This window comes from Poeciliopsis prolifica, unplaced genomic scaffold (assembly GCF_027474105.1).
Source record: "Poeciliopsis prolifica strain line A6 unplaced genomic scaffold, Auburn_PproV2 SCAFFOLD036, whole genome shotgun sequence".
Lineage (NCBI taxonomy): Eukaryota > Metazoa > Chordata > Actinopteri > Cyprinodontiformes > Poeciliidae > Poeciliopsis > Poeciliopsis prolifica.
The window spans coordinates 1146367-1168314 of NW_026562411.1; the positions used below are offsets into that span (position 1 = coordinate 1146367).

Genomic DNA, 21948 nt, shown 5'->3' on the forward strand with positions numbered 1-21948 from the left:
CTAGCATGTTAGCATGGCTGCATGCTAGCATGCTAGCTGGTAAGCGCAGATTACTGCAGGCATCTGGTCGGTCTGGGTCCAGATTATTTTATTGTTCTGAGTTGGTTCTGACCCGGGTCCACTTCCTGCTGCCGGTCTGATCCGTTAGCGATGAAGTTATCTGACGGTATATTAATTAATACGCCGCATTAATTAGGTGTTTCTGAGTGATGTCATCCGCTGCCCCAGTCAACATGGCTCCTCTGACTGAGGTCATGTTTGAAGTGGAATCAGAGGTGAGATCGCTTTCTGCTTGCTGATGTTATTCAGCCGGAATGTCTGGTACCGATCCGGGTCTGGAACAGTTTAGCATTACCTAACCGGGCCTGGTTCTGGTCCAGGTTCTGCGCCTGGTTCTGGTCCAGGCAGACGGGTCAAACTGAACGTCGTTTAAAGGAGATGTAATGAGGCTCGGTTCTGATTCTGGTAAATAATCCCATTTTTTCTCGTTTGTTAAATTTCTTCAGTTCTGATTCAGATCCAGAGAATCTCCACAGCAGAAAGGAAACCACAGTTCATGAATTAATACCTGATTGAAAGTTTGTTTCATAATCGTGTCTCCTTAGTGCTACTGACCTTTGACCTGTCAACTTCAGCTTCATGCATCATAACATTATCAAAATTATTTGGTCCAGTAGAAAAGGTTCAGGGTGAAAAACAAAGCTTCATTTTCTCGTGGAGACATTTTGATCCCATCTCAACCTGTCTGTTAGTTTGAGGGTTGGGCTTTGACTAGGCCATTCAAAAGCTTGTTTCTTTTCCTTCTGTGTTGTAGATCTGCTGCTATGTTTTGGGTCTTTGACTTTTGACCTGCCTGACTGTCAGACGGCGCTCTGGGTTTCCTGCCGTGGTTTTGGGCTGGATCTGTTTTCCTTCTGGGAAAAATCCTTTTTTTCCTTTATTATTTACAATGTTTTGAATTTTTTCTTGAAAATCTTTTGAATAGTTTTTCTTTCTCTGGAGGAGGATGACCTTTGAACCCTTCTCAAGTTGACAGGGTGGCGGTTTCTGTTGTTGCTGACGTGTTTCTGCCTCCTGATGTCAGTTTGAAACATTAAACTGTAAATATGTCTAAAAGTAACAAAAGTCCAAATAAAAACACGACTGAAGGATCTTAAACTGTTTGAAATTAGATGTAAAGACTTTTTCTGGAGGAGTAAATCAGAGATGTATCAGCAAATATTGATCATTGATTAGTTTTGACAGGTGAACATGTTAATAGTGGGTCGGAGTGATGGCAGGGTGAGGGTGCGCCGTTGTCTCATTAATGCAGTTTGCTGCCTGTTAGCGCCTGTGTGCTAATGAGCGCTAGGCAGGGATTAGCGTGCGTCTCTAAGGGAACGGGGGTCAGTTCCCAGGAGGGGGAGAGACGGGCCTGTTCCACCCTGACCCGCCTCCTGGGTCCTCTCTGCCTGTCTGGAACCATTTCCTCCCTCTGTGACCCGGACCGACCCAACGGGTCACAGCAGGTAGAAGAGTCAGAGGTTCTGGAGAACACTGAACCAGAAAATAACCAGAGTGGGTCCCACCATGTCCCACCGGGTCCCACCGGGTCCCATCGGGTCCCACCATGTCCCATCGGGTCCCACCATGTCCCACCGGGTCCCATCGGGTCCCACCATGTCCCACCGGGTCCCACCCGCCTCTTAGCGGCGCCTGGCGCAGCGCTGCATGTCAACTCGGTTCTCTGAGGTCAAACAGTGTTTTGTTCAGGAGCTGGTCTGATCAGGAAACCATCTTTGTTTAGGAAGCTGCATCACCTGCTGGCTGCGGGTTCTGCTGGTGATACTGGGATTAGTGATGGAGGCCAGATGAGGAAAGCTGGTGCACCATATTGTGTTGAAATGTTGTGTTGCATTTCAACACTATGCTATGGTAAAAAAACATAGCAGTGGGGAAACAAATTTAAAAGGAAAAATAAAGACAAAAGTTTAAATTTTTGGATTAGCATCGTGTTAAAATGCGACAGCGCCCCCTACAGTCACAATGTAGGGTGCAATAGAATATGGGGCAACGCCTGTGTGTATCGGACTTTCAGCATCTCTCCCAGTAAACTAGCTTATTGTTTGTTCTCTAAGATAACTGTGTTCACATCAAGCATTTTCCTACATTTTGGGTAAATTCCCAGAATTTCACATATGGATAAACTTCAGACAAAGTCATTTTGCTTCCCTATGGCGCTTTTCCAGGAACTCTCTGCACTGGTTGTAAAGATTTGACCTGAACAGAAACGGAGAGAAGAAGCAGAAAAAGCGGAAAAGAAAACTTTAAGATACTGAGGGAAAGTCCGACTCTCTGCTCTACTTCCTGAAACCGAATAATCAAACAAAAACAAAACCAGTGGAGGTTGTGACCCCCCACCTCGCATTCCCAGGGGGCCTGACTGGTTCAGTTTGAGTGTGAATGGGAGAACTGGGAGAGCGGGGCTGGTGAGAATGCGGCTGAATAGACGGCTGAAGCTGAGGCTGGTTGCGTTAATGAAGCGGCGCTGATGTTTGTCTGGACTGGAAGAAACGTTTTGCATTTCGTTAAAAGTTGTTTAGTGACGAAATGTTTCACACGGTTTTTCTGAGTGGAACGTCAAGTTAGCAAAAAGACCAAAGTTAGTTGTTTTCTCAGTGTTTTTAGTGAAAGGCTTAAAGCTGTAAAATGATTCCTAAACATTAGAACTGAGTTTTCTCTCCACTAGGGGGCGCCAGAGTTCTTTATCAATAAACCACAAACAGAAACTGCAAACATTTAAGCAACTTCACAAACTCTGCCAGGATCAGAGCGGATCAGCTTTTAGTAAAGTGAGTAAAGCTAAGTTTATAGTTGATGGATTGAACTAGGCCATCTGCAGTCCAGCATTCTGGCCTCCTGGATTGGTCGCACACCTTCGGATTCTTGTAACTCTGCACACATTGCGTGTGCCGACTCGCTCTTCCAGAGGAGGTTCACCTGCTCCGGTAATTAGAGCTCATTTGGAGAACAGTACTCCAGGTCCAGCTGAACCTCCTCTGCAAGAGTAATTCCAAATCGTCCAGTTTGGGTGAAAGGTTGCGAGTCCGATCTTCGGGTCGGGCCGACTCTCCGGGCGATGAGCGTTGGCCCGGTTCAGTACATGAACTTTAAACCCAGCCTTGAGGAGACACTCTGGGCTTGCTAGCTCTCACACACCTCAGTTAGAAAGCAACTCTTCCTTCCTTTCTGTAGGTGCTGCTTGAAGCTTTCAGCATGTGGAGGTGAGTGAATCTTTGAGCGCAGACAGAGAGTCTGCATAGAGTTATATGAGGTTAAATTACTTTGTCATTATTAGACCTTTGCTGAGATGTGAGAGTCACACTTGCTTACATTTTGTAGTAGTTGGTGCACAAATTTTCAAATGGATTTAGGTCTGGACTTTGACTAGGCCATTCTAAGACATGAATCTGCTCTGATCTAAACCATCCCATATTATCCCCATAAGTAATATGTAACCTCCACTCCAGTTTCTGGGTTTTCTTCCTGGATTTAATTTCTTCCAACTCTGACCTGCTTCACTGCCTCCACGGCATGATGCTGCCACCACCATGCATCACCAGGAGGGTGCAGTTTTGGTTTTCATGCAGGCTACACAGTGCCGGTCTCTCCTGAGCTGAATATTGAACTTCAGATCATTTTCCAGTAAATCATAATAATAAACCAAATTTCAGACTGAAAAACATTTTACATTAACAAAACAACAGAAACAACAGATGAAATGAATGAAGTTTCTGTGAACAAACTGAATGCAAAGCTCCTGACTGAAAACTTTTATCATCCAGGTTTAGAGAAAAACAATAAATCATGCAAATGGAAATTGAGTTTGTTTTAATTTATCACGTGATTAAGAGATGAATGTTTTTGATGCTGAAATTCTCTGAAGTCTCCATGGATATGAGAGCGGGCCCCGGGCCCCTGGGGGTCTGGGGGGCCAGGGGGCACCCTCCAGCCCCCCCGGGCCCCTCGGCCCTTCAGCCCCCCATGTTGTAGTTAATTCATCTGGAATCTGGAAAATGTGTTTCATGCATAAATCATTCCTAATGACAGTGAAACGGGTCGCCGCCCCGACATCGTAACTCTAACTACATTCATTCCCTGCTGGGAAGGAATATATTAAATCATCTCATATATTAGATTATGTGGGTTTAGGAGCCTTTTCCCAGAGCCTGACTGCGCCCCCTGCTGGTGGCGCTTGGCGCTGCAGCCTGTCTCCTGCCAACATGGCGCATCCTGCACAGCCACGGTCATTATTCCAGCCTGAGCAGATTAAGCTAATCGCGTTATGTTGCAGCAAAGCGCAGGACCATGACAAACCGAAGACAACAAACGCTGGCCTGTCTGCAGACCTGGAGACAGAGGAAAAGACAGCAGCCGGAAACTTTCCATGAGGAAAACTCAGCAGTAACCAGAGAGCTTCTGAAGATGAAGCTCAGCTTTAAGTCCAAACGGTTTGGTGATTTGATCTGATGATCCATGAATTACATTAAGAAGAAATGACAGGAATCTGTGGGAAACCCCTGGCGTTAGTCCACTTGTAGTTATCGTTTAATCTCATAATGTTGCAACAGTCAGTGTTATTCTTCACTCCCTATAATCAGTTCATTCATTCGTGTGAACTGATGGAAGTTTGTTTTCTGCAAACCATCAGGTGACAAACGAGGAAAAAATCAGAATTAAAAAGAATTTTTACAGATTTGGTTCTTTTGAGTCAAACCAACCAAATCCTTTGAGCAGCCTGTTCCCCTCCCGGCCTGTGGGGGCGCTGCTCCAAGAACCACTGAAGGAAACGACAAAAGAAGACAATGAGGGAACTTCCTTTTTCACCAAATGGAAACAACAAAGGAATATTGTCTGTAAGATTTGTTTTTGTGTTTGACAAATTTCTCCAGCTAGCGCTAGGCTAGCATGTTTTGGTTATATTTACCCATAATGCCCTGCGCTGCTTCCTTTTGGAGCGGCATCCCAAAACACAGTGTGTGTTGACTTTATATTTGACTGCCATTACCAGTAGATGGCCTCGGTTTCCTCGCTGAAGCTTCAGTTTCATCCACAAAGACTCTATAAAAATGTCTGCTCTTGTTTCTGTGTCGTCTCTCCGTCCTGCAGCCAGAAGAGTTGGAGGCGCTCCACTCTCACACGTTCCGGGTGAAAACCTTCAAGAAGACGAAGCGCTGCGGCGTCTGCAGACAGAACATCGCGCAGGACGGACTGGTCTGCAGAGGTGCGTCACATCCTGAATGCTAAACGCGACATCACTGGTGTCGAGACAGACATGATGCTTTGCACCAACATGGAAATAGCAGAAGCTAATTTAGGGGAAGCTAAGAGCACTAAACGTTTTCCGAGCCACTAGAAACACTAAGTGAATAATTAGTTCTCCTATTAGCCTGTTAGCGCATTAGCGGACCGGACCTGGTCTCCACTGTTGATTTCCAAAACTTAAACTTTATTCAACGTAATGTTTACAAAACACCCAATTAAATTTACACTTTCATAATTTATCCATAAAAGCAGAAGAGCTAACTAATTAGCTCTTCTGCTAATTGAAGTGTGCCCCATAACTGGGGCAGTGTTTGTCTCGCATGTGACCGAGTTGGTCTAGAGGTCTTAATAATAAGAAATGTTTCATCTTTAATGGAGGTGAAAACTTTCCGCTTGCTGTCGTTGTGGACAGCAAGCCGCTCCGGCCGGACCGCCGGTCCAGCTGCTTCCTGCCTTTCTTCCCAGATCAGCAGAAATAAAACGGTGTTGACGTTCCGTCCGACTCTCAGCTGAAGGAGCCCAAGGTTTTCCTTCTGTTTGGATCTTCTCAGATCAACCTCCATCACATGTCCTGGAAAAACACAAGCACTTCCTGTTTGGCCGTGCAGCTGTAGGTCATGATGATGATGATGATGATGATGGTGGTCTGGCTCCCAGTTTAATGGGATTTCATTGTAATCCAGTAATGTCCATATGACGGAGCCAAACTGCCCAGATCCCCTGGAGTCAAGAAATCAAACTGGAGGAGCAAGTGAGCCCCCTGCTGGATGGGCTGAGATGCAACAGCTGTTCTAAATGTTTCCTCAAAGCAGATAAATGAAGATAATCAAACATTTTAGTTAGTAAATGAAAACCTTCAGCAGGTCATGTTCTCTTCCTGCCGTTCTGCTTTAGTTTTCTGATCCGTATTCATGATTCACCGTGTCTGGATAGAAAATATTCAAAGAAAATATGACCAGATGGTTATGTGAGTTTATGATGCCCATTTGGTTTCCATGGAGTCCGATGAATAAAGCTCATCTTGACCACCAGGTGGCAGCAGAGATGCATGAACTTGTTTCTGGCCTTCACTGTAAATTTCCCACCAACTCCATCCAGATTGTTTAGCCAGTGTGTCAGTTTTGTTGTAGTAACATGAGGTGTGTGTGTGTGTGTGTGTGTGTGTGTGTGTGTGTGTGTGTGTGTGTGTGTGTGTGTGTGTGGGAGAGCAGCTGTTTAAACAAACGCAGTGACACACAGTAAGGCAACAGAAACGATAAACAAACAGGAGTCGATGTTTCTGTCAGGAAGATCCGAACATGAGGCGAATCGTCAGCAGAGATTCTTCTCGTCCAGCAGCAGCCGTTTCCTGCTGGACTCCCACCCGGACCGAACCGGGCCGGCTGGGACGGGTGGTGCTGGGGGGGCGTGGCCTGGGAGATGACAGCGCTGTATGAGTCAGATGAAAGCCGATAATTTCCAACATTAATACCAAGGAACACAGGAAGCAACTGGACCATCTGTCATCATCTACATCAGCTACCCTGCACCTAAATGGCCTAGTCAAAGTCCAGAGCTCAGTTTGGGATCCTCAGATCAGAACTCTTGAGGATCAGAAGATTGGGCCAAAATTCCTCCTCATCGACTCAAAGGATTTTCTCACAGGATTGTTTTCCCATAAAAAGTAAAAAAAATGAGGCATCTGGTTTAAGACTTCTGCACAATGAAACAGTGTGTGTTTATCGTGTGTGTCTATAGTGTGTGTCTATAGTGTGTGTGTCTATAGTGTGTGTGTCTATAGTGTGTGTGTCTATAGTGTGTGTGTCTATAGTGTGTGTCTATAGTGTGTGTGTCTGTAGTGTGTGTTCATGGTGTGTGTGTCTATAGTGTGTGTGTCTATAGTGTGTGTCTATAGTGTGTGTCTATAGTGTGTGTGTCTATAGTGTGTGTCTATAGTGTGTGTTCATGGTGTGTGTGTCTATAGTGTGTGTGTGTGTGTGTGAACAGAGCGGGGAAAGTGGGCGGGGAGGAAGAGGAAGAGCCCCGCCCTTTGATTGTGTCCGAAGTGGACCCGCCCGGACCCGAGGGGGAAAACGGTCCGAGGAGAACCAGGGAACGCCCCCCTCTTCCTCTCTGCTCTTCCTGCCTAAGAAGGGAAAGTCGGACCGGACCGGACCGGCCCACAGCGCTGCTCTGCTCTCACCCAGTAAGGAAGTTCTGGCCGTCCTCCATGCGGGCCTGGACCGAGGCTCACCAGGGAGTTCTGGCCCGGCGGACCGGTCCTGCTGCTTATCGGGCCGACAGACCAGAGGAGGCTGAAATCACAGAACCATCAGAACCAAAACAAACCTGGCTGACAGGAAACAGACACAGAGACGGGTCAGAACCGGGTCCAGAACAGAACCAGTACTGCGGTTTTCAGTGAATAAAATCACAGTAATAAAATAAATTTGTAAATTGATGAGCAAGTCGTTTTGATCAGAAATATTGATCAGGTTCTGATCATGTGATAATTTCTGCTGCGATAATAATCTGAATCAATAAAAATCTGCTAAAAAGCTGAAAATTTTCAATACTGAATGTTCAGTGAATAAATCAAAATAAAAAGTTCTACATTTTAAAAACAGATTTTTATTTTGAGTTTTTATCTTTAAAAGAAAAGCAATTAAAGTTTATTTTGCAATGATGCAAAAATAAAACATCCAGAGACCAAATGGAGGATCAGAAAAATGTGGCAAGAAAAACAGAAGAACAGGAAATATAATAATTTATTCTGTTAATCAATCAAAACGATTAAAATCAGTTATTTAATCTGAGCTTTGATCGAATCTTGATAATCAGCTCATGTTTCTGCTGTGACTGATATTTCTGTTGCCATGGTGCTGGGAACCCGGCGGGTCGCGGTGCCACCCGCACGCCGAAGCCTGTAATCAGGATGTTCTGACCTGACATACCAGGCGGTTCTGAAATAGAACCTGAACGTGTCGTGATGTAATTACACATCAGCTTCCCATCGTCTCCACAGCAGCTTGAAATTCTGTTCTCGCACTGCCCCAACAGGAAGTACTTTCACTGCCCCAACAGGAAGTACTTTCACTGCCCCAACAGGAAGTACTTTCACTGCCCCAACAGGAAGTACTTCCACTGCCCCAACAGGAAGTACTGCACTGCCCCAACAGGAAGTACTCGCACTGCCCCAACAGGAAGTACTCGCACTGCCCCAACAGGAAGTACTCGCACTGCCCAACAGGAAGTACTTTCACTGCCCCAACAGGAAGTACTTTCACTGCTCCAACAGGAAGTACTGCACTGCCCCAACAGGAAGTACTCGCACTGCCCCAACAGGAAGTACTCGCACTGCCCCAACAGAAAGTACTGCGCTGCTCCAACAGGAAGTACTGCACTGCTCCAACAGGAAGTACTGCACTGCCCCAACAGGAAGTACTTTCACTGCCCCAACAGGAAGTACTTTCACTGCCCCAACAGGAAGTACTGCGCTGTTCCAACAAGAAGTACTCACACTGCCCCAACAGGAAGTACTCGCACTGCCCCAACAGGAAGTACTCACACTGCCCCAACAGGAAGTACTCACACTGCCCCAACAGGAAGTACTCACACCTCCTCAACTTTTCATCAAATTTCACAGATTTCAATATTATTTTCTGCATTAAATCAATTAATACATTAGTTGAAATAACTGCAAATAATGCCAGAAGTAGAAGAGTCATAATGGCCTGGTCAAAGTTCAGACCATCATCCATTCACTCTGACTGAATTTGACTTCCAGCTTGTTGGTGCTCAGTCAATTTTAATAGAATTGTCACCAGATGAGGTTCTATACAGAATATAAATGCACACCGCACTTTTCAAATTTTCAATTTGTGATGATTTTAGTTTTGTTCCGTCATATAAAATCATAATAAAAACATTGAATTTTGTGGAAAAATTGCCATTATTTACTCTTTAAATTGACCATTTGAAGTTTTTTAAATGAACTTTATGTTATATTATTACAGTGGTGTCCAAAGTGTGGCCCGGGGCCGTTTGTGGCCCTTGGACTGAAATAGTGCGGCCCACAACCTCAATTAATAAGAGTAAAATTTGTAATAATTTCCAACGTAATTTTATTGCAATAGAAAATATCAAATACGTTTTATAATGAAACAAAATCCGACCCAAATCAGCTTTTATTTAATTTATTGAAACATGGCTAAAAGTTAGAACCGCAACAAATCCTGTTTCTATAACAAAGCAAATTTCATAGTGGAGCTAAGAAAAAAAAAAAAACTAGATTTCTTTCTTTTAATACAACAAAAACATTATAAAATTGGAAAACAAGCATTTCCCACAAAAATAAAAATAAAAACTTTTTTGGCCACCAAGTATTTTAGCCCAAGTTGCAGAAGCTTTGGACGCTCCTGTATTAGTCCATCAGTAACTTGTGTTTTCATCCGGATCATTTGATCAGCATCGGTTTTATAAACAGACGTATTTTGTTGCAGATAATTGAGTCTGACATCAGAACCAGAACCGGGCCGTGTTCTGGTCGGTATGGGATGTTTTCGTGCTGCTCCGCTGTGACGGCCGGCCGGAGGAACGCGTCTGGCCTCAGGAAGAATAACTCATTACATGAGGAGGAAAGCCTTCCAGTAAAAGCACACGGCGCTCCGCTTTGTTTGGAAAGCCGACACCTCGGCCGTGTTTGGGTTCCCGGCTCTTCCTGAGGTTCTGACGGTTTACGAGCTGCTGGTTCAGGTGCTCCAGTCGGCCCAGTCTCTGGTCCTGAGCCCAGTGGGAGTCCACAGAGGGGACATGGAGACGGAGGGCCAAGACGTCCAAATGGATGAAAAACAAAATATATTTACCCTGATTTGTTATTTTAGATTTGAATTTCTTGGTTTCTGACCTTTTAAGGTTCGTTGTTACGTAATCGGACTGATGCTGAAACAGAATCAGGAGGGAAATGAATCCAACACAGTTATGAAAGCTTGTTTTTGGTTTGGTTGTTTCCAGTTGAATTCATTCTGAACATCTTTAGAGCCATTTAGATTCATGAACTTTCACTGAAAAGCAGCTAACAGTGCAGATCCGCTGCAGCTGAGATCATTTAGCTCGAGGACATTTAGCACACTTGGCTTCCTCTAAGTACATTTTTCCAGATAGATGCTAACGTGCTATTTCACCATATTGTTTTGGAAACATTCGGTTTAATGAAGGACAGCATCTGTTTGGAAGTTTTAGTTCTTGACTGTTAAAAATTCATCAATGTTAGCCGCTACTGTTGATAGCTGAGCAGTTACCATTTCTGCCCTGTAGGGGGCAAAATAGCACGTCATCGATGGAATCAACAGATTAGCTCGGCTGTTAGCACGTTAGCTGGTTTTTCATCCTTCTGCTCGTGTTGAGATGTTGGGTCCAGCTGCACAGAACTGGGTCCAGTTGGGACGTTTTCATCTTAACGGTTCATTTTTTCTCTCTGTGTTTTCTCCAGTTTGCCGAACGGCGTGCCACAAGAAATGTGAAGCCAAGGTAAGACGCAGTTCGTTCTTCAACAGTTCACACCAAGTGTCTCGATGAAAAGCGGAGTTTAGGCCAGAGTCAGCTTCCTTTTAGGGCCTGTCGATGGAGAGGAGGGGTCTCTGGAGAGTTTATGGTTCAGGAGGAGAAAAAGGAATGCTAAGAATGTCTAAACAAGCTCTGCATGTACCAGAATATGTTTACATTGGATGAGCTTCTGCGTGTTGGAGATCGCCTCAGGTCTAAAAATAAAGGTCTGGATGGAGCCGTTTGATCGTCTGAATCATCTTCCTGTTTGAGAACGATGGCGTCCATTTAGCTTTACGGCTAAATCCGACCCAAACGCGTCGCCCTCCAGCAGGGAGACGGCTTCTTGTTGCCAACGATGGCAACTTTCTGTTTTACTCACAGGAAATGCAGCAGGGGGGGCTGCAGGGGGCATCAATCACAGAAAATCACTCAACTGATCACACATGATTAATATGACCAAATGTAACATTTATGAAACCATTAAACTAAAGTGTAAAAAACAGAAAGAGATTCAACAGTAACACAAGAATCAGTCGGGAACACAGATGAACATTATGAAATTGTGATGATGTTGACAAAATTCAACATAACTTTCTCATTTTCACATAAAAGTTTTACTCGGTCGAAGTGGTTTTTGTTTTTTTCTATTAGGAGGTAAAGATGGAAACACATTTACCGAATAAGTTCTGCCACAGCGAGCGCGGGCCTGGGCCTTACCAGAGGCATGAAGCGCCACACACCTCCAGCTTCTCTAGAGTTTTTTAATATGACGTTTATATCAGAGCGAAAACAATGGCTTAAAAATCACACCTCCAATTTTAATGATGAGCTTGATGACCGAACCAGGAAGCAGCTGGAACCAACCAACCGCCACACAAACCCAAAATGACCAAATAAGGTCATTTCCTTTAGAAAGATGGCTGGCTGCCATTTAACCGAAACCGACTCCATTAAACCATCGGTTCTGATTCTGTCCGACCCGCTCCGGTCTTTATGCAGATGAAGATCAGTGTGCTGAACTAACGCGGCTCACAGTCGCTGATGGCGTTCAGGAAGCCGCAGGTCAAACCCGCGGGAGGACCAACAAATCAGCCACGTTCCATCTCCAAACCCGCAGCATTATTTCCTTTTCTAAACATTTTGGCTCATATTTGTCATCGCTTTAGGCAGGAAGTAATTTGCTAACAAGCTTGAGATGAAAACAAGGGAGTGACTGCGACAGGGTCAGGCGTGATCGCTATCGGCTCTCAGTCCAGACTGAAGCAGAGGATTGTTTTTAAAGCAGAACCAAACTGGTTCCATAAATCACCTTCTGGATGATATTAGCTTCATATTTAACCTCCAAACAAATGGTCATCAGACCTGTTTGTTCACAGCTGGATGTAAAATATGTGTTCAGTCTTGTTTGCAAAACTTCTCATCAAGGTGACGACGGAAAGGAGCCAAAAACAGCAGCGAAGGGAAACAGAGCGCGATTGGAAACGGCAGGAATTTCCTCTAAAAGCTTGAATCCTTCGGCTTCTCCTCCATTTTGTTTGGAAAACGTTTTCCAACGGCTGAAGCTTCATTCTGTCAGAGGAGCCTTTCCATTTTCAGTAAAAAAAAAAATACCAGATGAACATATTAATTTCCAGAATTAATGCTCCTTTTAAGAAATGAGAACAAAACAAGCTAATTACATCCTGCTAACTGATATTAGCACAAGGTTTTAAGGCCTGATGGTTGATATGAGTCATAAACAATCAAGATGCAAAGAAAACGTTTTGCAGGTTTTGCTTGTTGTAGAGTTTAATGTGCAGCTTTTTGAGAATAGTGTTTGATACTTAGTTTTTTTTAACCAGACACATTCCTGCTAATTTGCTAATAGCAAGCTAATTCTTAATGTGCATTTTTGCTAAAGTTGAAAATATTTAGCATAAGTTCTTCACTTGGCTGTTCTGTAGCCTTTCACAGTTTGACGTCTGTGTTGAAGCTTAAGAAATCTTCATGTAGTTAGACGTTTATCTTTATGCTTTTTATTTTGAAGGCTGTTCCATTTAAATTCTAGTTTATCAACTGCAAGACGTTTACATATCCAATATAAATAAACAAAACAACTGTATTGTCTCTGGGGACAAAATGTTCCTTTAGAAAAGGACTGGATAAGACCAAAACAACAGAAATTAGCCATCCTGTTTTTGGTAGAAAGGAATAATGATAAATCAAGCAAATGGAAACTATTGATTTCAATTTGATTTATCATGTGATAAATTTGTTTATGTAAAACATTTTCTGCTGATCTTCAAGGCTAAAGATCTGATCTCCAGACATGAGGCTCAGATGTTGCAGAGTGAAAAGAAAACACAGGTTTTGATGTTCAGCACGACGTCATCAGCATACAGCTGGATGTGAGAACCGCTAGCAGCTTAGACTCCATCTCTAATGTAGACAGAAGTGGTTTGGCTAAACATGGAGCCCTGAGGCATTCCTCTGGATGTTTTACATGGTTCTGACTAGATGTTCTTCAGCTGTTGGACTCGGTTGGTGAGGTAATAGATGAAGTTAAACTGTTCACCCAGAACTTTACAAAGTCAGACGGCCTGAAACCATGAAGAAGCTCTGTGGTTTGTTTCAGATAACTTAATATCCTGATATCTTTGTTTGTCAAATTATTGACAGCAAATTCACCAAATCATCCTGAGATGGAAACTAAGACTTTGTTTTTCTGGAGCAGTAATGAAATCGATCTGCTGGTTATGAGGAAAAGCAAAGTGCAGGGACACGCCCACCTGCTTCCTCATGCTTTTCATTCCTTGCTTCAGGATGATGAAGCATTTGTTTTCAATTTTCCACCTCTTCAAATTCTGCAGATGAATGTTTTGATGAAGTGGAGTCTGGGTGACTTTGTTATTTCAGATTTGTTGTTTGTGACCCTTCAGTTCTTCCAGCGAGTTCAGGGTCCTGCTAAAGGCCTCTGGTGCGCTGATGAATGTGTTCCCCTTCGTTCCCACTTGTGTGCCAAAGGAAACGTCATGTCTCCTTCTGAGGAGCTAATTATGCAAACATTTCCAGTCATAGTTGAGTTTTTTCTTTATGCTGAGCAGGTGCAAGGCTCTCTACTGGAACTGTTAGAGGACAAATCAATTTATGCAGCGATAAATAACAATCACAGTGATTGGTTGAGTCACTGTCCTGTCCTACAGAAAGTTTTATGGCTATTTTGGTAATGGGTGCAAATCACTAGCTGATATTTCTGAGGTATTTGAGTGGAAAAACATTCGGTGGTGCAGCCAGCAATCATTTCAAGGAGGTGTTTTGTTTAATGGCTCCTGAATGAATATTAATGCGATTATATCAGGACTCCTAATGTTACCAAGTCAGGGTCCTTAAAACACTTTGAAAAATCAATTTCTGCCATGTACTGGTGTAAAACTTGAGGTGTTGAAGACAGGCAAGTCAGAAGTTATCCAACATTTTTCTCATATTTGAACAATCATCTGAAGATATAAATTTTCTGCTTCAGCCAGGAAAACAACGCTCCACCTTTCCTCTGTTATTTATTACCTCCAAAGCCTTCAAACACCTGCAGGCGCACATGTGAGGAAGAATATATACAATCACATACATATCGATGAACTAAGCACCCACATATTAATATTTAATCAGTGGTAATATAAACACATTTACTTCACAAGTGTATTTAATTAAAAGCTCTAGAACAACATACATCATTACATTCTTCTTTTAAACTTTTATTATGATACAGTTTTAAGGCAGCCTGCCTTAAAGGAGGTTATCTGTCAAATGTCAAGCTAGCATGCTACGTAGGTAGGTTTAAAAAAAGGTTTAAAGAAACAGAAAAATGTCTCCAGATTTTCTGTTGGAGGATCTGAACATGTTGATTCCTTTTAAATCAAAATGTCTCTGGATTTCTGCTTTACAATAATACTGCATCAGTTGGCGCCAGATTAACCAATGACTAGTGACTGATGATATCACGTTCAACAGAGTCCAGAGATTTCAAAATTAATTTATCTAATAAAATAATCGCAATAATTCTGCATGTTATTATGTTTTTGAAAAATAATTTTCCTCTGAAACTTTTCTAGGAACCCAACAAATATTGATAAAAGAAGCCCAAATTTTACCAACCCTCAAGAAGTTGTATTTTCCATCTGAATGTTTTGGAAAGCAGAAATGGTCCCTCATATCGGTGCAGGTGAACCTGCTCTGCCAAAGCGCCTTCCAGGTCGGCCATTTTGATAGTAAGGTGCCCTGGCAGAAGTGAGGGTCCTATCAGTGGGACGATCAGTTCATACGGAGCCACAGTAGCTGCAGAAAGAGGCAGAGATTGATTAAAGACAGGCGCAGCCAGCAGCTATCATGCTAACTCAATTAGCAGTCAGCGGACAGAACACATGCTCAGCAGCCTGCTCTCCAAAACATCAAGAGGCTCAGCAAGAGGCTGATTTCCCAGCAGAGAACATCTTAAACATCCACTAAGAGGGCTTGAAAAATGTCACACTGAATGTTTCTGGTATTTAAAGGAGCGAGTTTAGTGTTAAATGAGCCGATTGAGCCCAGGTATGCTAATAACAGGGCAGCTAGCTGCTCTGATATGTAGCAAGAGCAACAATCTGTCTTGTTCTCAGCTGCAGCAGCAAACAGCTTTCACAACCAGCGCTGGCTGCCGGCCAGGAGTTTGGTAAGAGTACAGTAGTGAAATGTGCTTAGATACAGCAGAGAAAACAAACAGGAACGCCCAGAGCTGCACAGCATGGAGTAATCAGGAGTTTAGGGAAACAATGTCAACAAAAGGCCGAGTGAACGGTGGAGACAGTGATGGAGGAGCCGGGATTTAAAACGCCACTCCCCAGATCCGCCAGCAGCATCAGAACGTTCTGCGTTTCTGCTCACACGCTGTTCACGTCCAGCTTCCCCTTCTGGCTGCAAACGACCCCATTGCTACGGTTTGGCCCTTTCGCCTTCACATCCCCACCCAGAATCTGCTCATTGCTTCCAGGCGCAGGATTTTCCTGATGCAGCAGGAGCTCTGATGCTGTCTGGGAAAGCCTGAGTCAGACTCTGGAACCGGACCGGACCGGACCACTCTCTGTCTCTCATTAACTCTGATGTTAAACCCTGCATGTCAGAAGAAACATGGATTTTATGTTGTGTTTTGATTTCATGCTTCAGTTTTTGAGATTTTTCAGATTTTTCTACTTAAGTTTTTATACTTTTTAAAAGTTTTTATTGAGAAATATGTTAATCTAATTTGCAACCCACTAGCGACCTGTCCAGGTGACCTGTCCAGGTGACCCCGCCTCGCGCCCGGAGCGAGCAGCTGCTGACCCTCTGGGGTCAGGAGGGGTTAGAAAATGGATGGATGTGAATCTAAGGCTGTCAGTGTGATGATCTGGAAACATTAAAGAGTCGCTAACGCCAAATAAACTGTTTTTGTGTCTAAATTGCCTAAATATTTAGGGCTCTTTGTGTTTCTGTGAAAATTGTGACATTAATATAATATCAAACTGTCTGTGCTGCCCTCTGTGGGTAGAAGTTTGCTACTGCAGTTGATTTAGTTTTTTTTTTTTTTAGTCTCTTTTCAAAACAATATGCTCAATTTGGCACTAATCAGTTCTTGTCAAAGTTTGTCACTGGTTGCTTGTTAAAATAAGCCATAGATTTGAGGCAAGTCCGTGTTTTCAATATTGTTGCTAGCTTTTTCTACATCTGACAATATTCCCTTTATGGAAAATTTGCTAATTTATGTGAGTCACGTTTCCAAATAAGTCTAAGTTGTCGCTTGTCGATTTTCTTTTTTAAATAAATTGTGATATTTGTCATGTTTTAAAAAGTTTTCTCGATACGTAGCTTGTTGATTTGTATCTATTAGCAACTCTTTCGTCAAAAGTGTTGTTAAATATAAACTAAGTTATCAAGTTGGGTACCTGACCTTTGACCCCTCTATTCCTCCAGACTCTTGGCCACGCCCCTCCGTGTCTCTCGGCTCCGCCCACTTTGGTTGAATTTTTGCAGAATTGTCTGTGGGCGGGGCTAAACCTCATCGGGTTCACTTCCACTTTAAAGTTTGTGAAACCAGAAACTTCTGGTTTTAACAGATAAAGGAATATCAACAACCCCACATCATAACACCTGCGCCGCCGTGCTTCACAGTTGGATTCAGTGTTTGGGGATCATGTAACAAACTCTGGACCCGAATGCAACAGTGTTGCCATTTCGGCTCTTCCATCTGTTTGAATCGTCGTTTTCTGTTTCCCAAAATAATGAAAACGCTGCAGCCTCAGTTTGATTTTACGATTTTCAAAGTACTCTCCTTAAAAACATTTGGAGTGAAACATTTGAGTCAAAAATCCAGCCAGCCAACATTTGCTGCCTCCGTCTTCACAGAGGAGACGCTTGCTGGAGGAGCTGCGTCTCCGTCTGGACGAGACGCTCTTATTATTTTAATACTTATAATAATTAATGATTCATTTACGCAGAATCAACAGCTGCTGTTCAACACTGTTGGGTTTCTGTTACTGAACTACAGCTGATAGTAAATTGATTGGTGACTGATTGGATCACAGCCTGCTGAGGCTTAAAGCCTCCATGAAGCTGCAGGTCTGCAGGGAAGAGAAGGAGAAACTTCAGTTCAGTCAGAGGAAAAATCCCAGCGGTGCTTTATTCTGATGAGTCAGGTAAAACCAGCCGTCCTTCCTTGCTTCTTTCCTTCCTTGCTTCCTTCCTTCCTTGTCATTAATGGCGATGAAATGTCCCGACATCTGGGAGCGAGACAGCAGTTAAAGGTGCTGCCTTCCTTCCATGTAATTACCTCCTGCCAGCATCAAAGCGGCGGCCATGTTTTCCATGTCAACATATAATTTTTAATGTGCAGCAAATTTGCAGCAAACATTCCTGAGTCTGTCTGGGAAACAGCAGAGGAGGCTCTGCAAGCAGCTGCTGCCATCGGCTCTGAGCGGATGAAATGTTTAAATGTTATCAGTTTTCCGTCAGGTGTTTTGGTTTCACTGGTTTCACTGGTTTCCCCCAGCCTCGCGGCTCGTTTGCAGAAATCCCACAGAATGAGATGATGGAGAGAAATCCACTGAAACGCTTCTGATTGCTGTAATTACTCCTCCTCCTTATGCTCCACGTTTAGCCGCTTTCCACCAGAAACTTTCCACTTCAAAGCCAAACTCTCAGCAGTTTCCATGTTTTGGTTTTCTGCCAGGCTAATTAGCAGGATATTATACACATTTAACTGTTAGTTTTACGGTTTGCTCACCTTTGCAAGGCGCGGCAGAGAGCAGCAGCAAACCTTAACGTGATTTCCTTTGAAACATGTCGAATAATGGAGCGAATTTCAATAATATGAAGTCATAGTTTTATGTTTTTATGAGTTTTTGAGGAAAAGAAAGTAACTGTAAATAAAAATGACTGAAGTGTCCAACAGGCACTGAGGAGTTTATAAACCCACCACAGTTCATATGAAGTAATATCTATTAATCCCAAACAGTAAAATCAAATTATCTCCAGAGTTGTTGATGTTTATGCTGCAGCAGCAGTCAGTGTTACAGCGAATCTGAAAAAGCCTCTGACTGAAGAACAGTCAACATGCTAACAGCTCAACATCCAGGTGACGTGTTCCCATGGTAACAGGGACCGGTTATTATAATCGTATCGTTTATTGTCATCATTACAATAAACAATATTGTTTATTTTCATTATGAAAAAAGTTAGCAAGATAAAAATTTAGATTTATTCAAACTTGTTGACATGTTTGGATTTCTTTCAGATTTATGAAATTAATAGTTAAGTGAGTGAAACTTGAGAACATTTCTAAAATATTCATAATTTTCTTCCATCCATGTCTCTTCATTAAACCGTTAGCTTAGCGCTGACTCCAGTCAAAAGCCTCTTTCATGCCTCTCATGTGGCAGCTGTGCAGAAAGTGAGAGTTACGGTGTGTGTGTGTGTGTGTGTGTGTGTGTGTGTGTGTGTGTGTGTGTGTGTGTGTTGCAGGGGGGCGACTCATATTTTAGCTGTAACCTGAGAAGCCGATAACAAGCAGAGAATGAGGAATGAACTTATGAGAACATCAGAGTTAGAAAAGTTTCTTTCTCTCTTATTTCATGTCTGGGTTTCGATCTAGACTTGTAGGTCTAGGTTTGGGTCTGTTCTGGTCTGATTCCAGTGTTTGGATCTAGTTTTGAGGTTCTGTTCTGGTTTGGTTCTGCCCTGGTTCTGTGCTGTGGGAGGAGGTGGGCCGGTCGGAACCAGAGGGCGGAGGAAGCCTCCAGTGCTGCACTGCGCCGCCTCTCTTTCCTCTCTTTCTCTCTGCTCGTCTCGCACATTACGACTCTGAGGAATTTTTATGCTCATTTTCTTGGAGGAGGGCTGAGAGAGGGACACACACACACACACACACTCACACACACTCACCACGCACTTTTCCCTCCCTGAACACCACACACTCCGGGCTCCGGCTCCGGTATCAGTGGATCTGGGCTCCTCCGTCCTGCCAGGCGATGCAGCAGTGAGACTCGGAGAGACACAGCGATCCGGACGGGATGATGGCCACGGCCGTGTTCCAGGTGAGGAGGACCGTTTGCTGCGGTCCGGTCCGCATCAAGTTCGGTTTGGATGTGAGAGCCTGGAGGAGTTTGACGCTGTGTGTAATAGTGTGTGAACCGGCTGGTTCCTCTGTGTGTGGTGTGTGTGTGTGTGTGTGTTGTGTGTGTGTGTGTGTGTGTGTGTGTGTGTGTGTGTGGTGTGTGTGTGTGTGTGTGTGTGTGTGGTCTCCACTGTTCCCAGTTCGGCGGGACGAACCTCTGCAGGCTTCCAGCTGCCTCCTTTTTATTCCTGCTGAAGGGAAAAGTTAAAGTCAGATTCCTGCAGGAGGAGCAGCTGTTCAGAGACTTCTGAGAGCAGCTTTTGGGTTTGAACATCAGATTAATTCATCTTCATGGATTCATGGGTTCCGTTCCTACAGTATGAAACAAATCGGCTGTTTTTAGACCACTGCTACATTCCAATTGTCCTCAACAGCTCAGACTTTAAGGTCATCAAACTGGTTTAGTGGTCAGCTGCCTAGAAACTGGAACAATACTCAATATGAACATCACCGATATTTACAGATATCTTTCCAAACCTCATCGCTGACGACACAAAACTGAAAGCAACTTCCTTCTCACAGAATGGAAGTAAAAATGGAGTGATCATCAGATTTTAGGCTGCAGGATTTCTGTTTTATTTGAGCAGCTTTTGTTTTGGTTGTATTTACCCAGAATGCCTTGCATTAAAGTGGACTAAGCAGACCGGTGGGAATGTAAAGGCATCTAACATAAACTCTTGATAAAAATTTTTGATAACCTGATCAAATAAATTGTTCATAATTCATAAGATAACCAAACTGTTTGCTGATGATGGCGTTTTTTTTCTTGACCTGAATGTAAACCCAATTCAGACACTGATAAATCAGCAGACTGGGTCTGGATTGGGTCCACCTCGATGTACGTCTTGACCTGGTAGACAGAACCAGAATCCAGTTTGAATCAGAACAGAACTGGATTTGTTCTGCTCTGATTTCTAGCTAAAGTTAATGTCATTAAGAGTCTTGTTTTCTGCTGTTGAAGGAATTCAATGATGAAAATTTTCTTATTTGAGCGACAGAAGCATCGAAGGGGCGTCCATTTTGAAAGAGTTTTATGCTAACGATTAGCTGCTAACGTTAAGCTAGCCTCTATAGCCTGACTAAACTACGCTGCGTTCCAGCTAACGTAGCCGGAGATGTCGGGATTCCAAAATGGCGACGCCCATCAGGCCGTTGTTCCTGATCTCTACTGACGTTTTCAGCATCGCTTTCCATAAGCAAACGCTTTGAGCTGCAGCCATTTATGTAACATCGATCTTAGACACACCCTCACTGTGTCTTATAAAATAAACATGTTTTCACCACAGCTTACTAGTGTTGATACAAGGAGCGGCCATATTGAAACGATCAGCATTATGAACTTTACTTTATGAAATAAACATCAGAAAGTAAATTGACAACTGGGATCAAACTAAAGTTCTTATTTTGGTTGGAGGCCATCCTGCTGTAAGTTAATGTTCAAATAAAACCAGAACGCCTCCAAACCCCCACATGGTTTGGGGGGGTAACCTTCTGAAATCAGTGGCTGGGTGTGTGTGGAACGCGACTTCAGCGTGTGGACTCTTCATCAGGCGAGGAAGACGAGAGTGGGGCCGTTTAGGAAGGTGTGATGTTGACCGTCTGTCTGGGATTTGGGATAAAGCAGCGGTTCATGGATCGTTTTCAAAACCAAAAAAACACACCAGCGTGGAGTTTCATGCTCCTCTGCTGATGTAATGCTTCTGCGCTCGATGTGGTGTGTGTGTGTGTGTGTGTGTGAATGTGTGTGTTTCAGTCCTTGCAGACACAGATTAACTGCTTGCATCACTGTCTGTTAAGCTAAGCTTTTTGTTTTTCAACCACCATCGTCTCATTGGCTGAGCAGCTTCTGTTAATGAATAATTAGGTTTAAGTGCATGTTTTTAGCTAATTATCATTTTAAGCGTTGATACTGTACTGTGCGCCGAGGTCCGTTCTAACCCGCCGTCCTCTGGGCTCCATGTTGGCAACCTGCAGGACTTTGCTCACATAAATAAGCTGCAGCGATGCCAGAGCTCCAGCTTTTAGTGTAATTAATAGCATCCAGTCAACAGAGCGAAGCTTTGTGTTTATGCGCTGCAGCAGCTACTGTCCCAGCACTGTATGGACCAGACAGACCCAAAGGTTTTCACCATTTATTGGTACTATGGTGATAATGGCAAGAATAATTTAATAATAATAAGGTAACTTTATGTCTTACTATACTTTCCAAAACGCTTTTTAGCGTTTTGGAGCTGTGTCTAGTGTGCATACTGACATGCTTGTTGAACAAAGAAAGAACAAAGAAAATAGTAACGCTAACAATTCAACAATACAGGGAGTTTGGGACGATTTAAACATTAAAACATTTAGCCAAGCTAGCCACGAAAAGGACTAGCTTGTTTGTTTTTGTTCTAATTACCCAGAATGCCCTGTGCTGTAGTCCACTTCCTGCTTATGGAGCGGTCTCTGGTCTGCTTGGCGTT

General features: G+C 43.4%; 1 protein-coding gene across 14 annotated transcripts in view; it reads left to right on the top strand.

Moving 5' to 3' along the window:
* tns1b (tensin 1b) overlaps nucleotides 1–21948 on the top strand; it is a 94351-nt gene that overhangs the window by 14102 nt on the left and 58301 nt on the right. For 10 of the 14 annotated variants that reach the window (XM_055052858.1, XM_055052853.1, XM_055052851.1 and 7 more), the window contains exons 2-3: nucleotides 5149–5263; nucleotides 10775–10812. In XM_055052858.1, coding sequence (XP_054908833.1) covers nucleotides 5149–5263; nucleotides 10775–10812 — 153 coding nt within the window. Of the gene's footprint in view, nucleotides 1–4829; nucleotides 4896–5148; nucleotides 5264–10774; nucleotides 10813–19266; nucleotides 19407–21948 lie in introns of those variants that run through there. The other 4 variants (XM_055052862.1, XM_055052865.1, XM_055052863.1 and 1 more) reach the window with 2 other exon arrangements.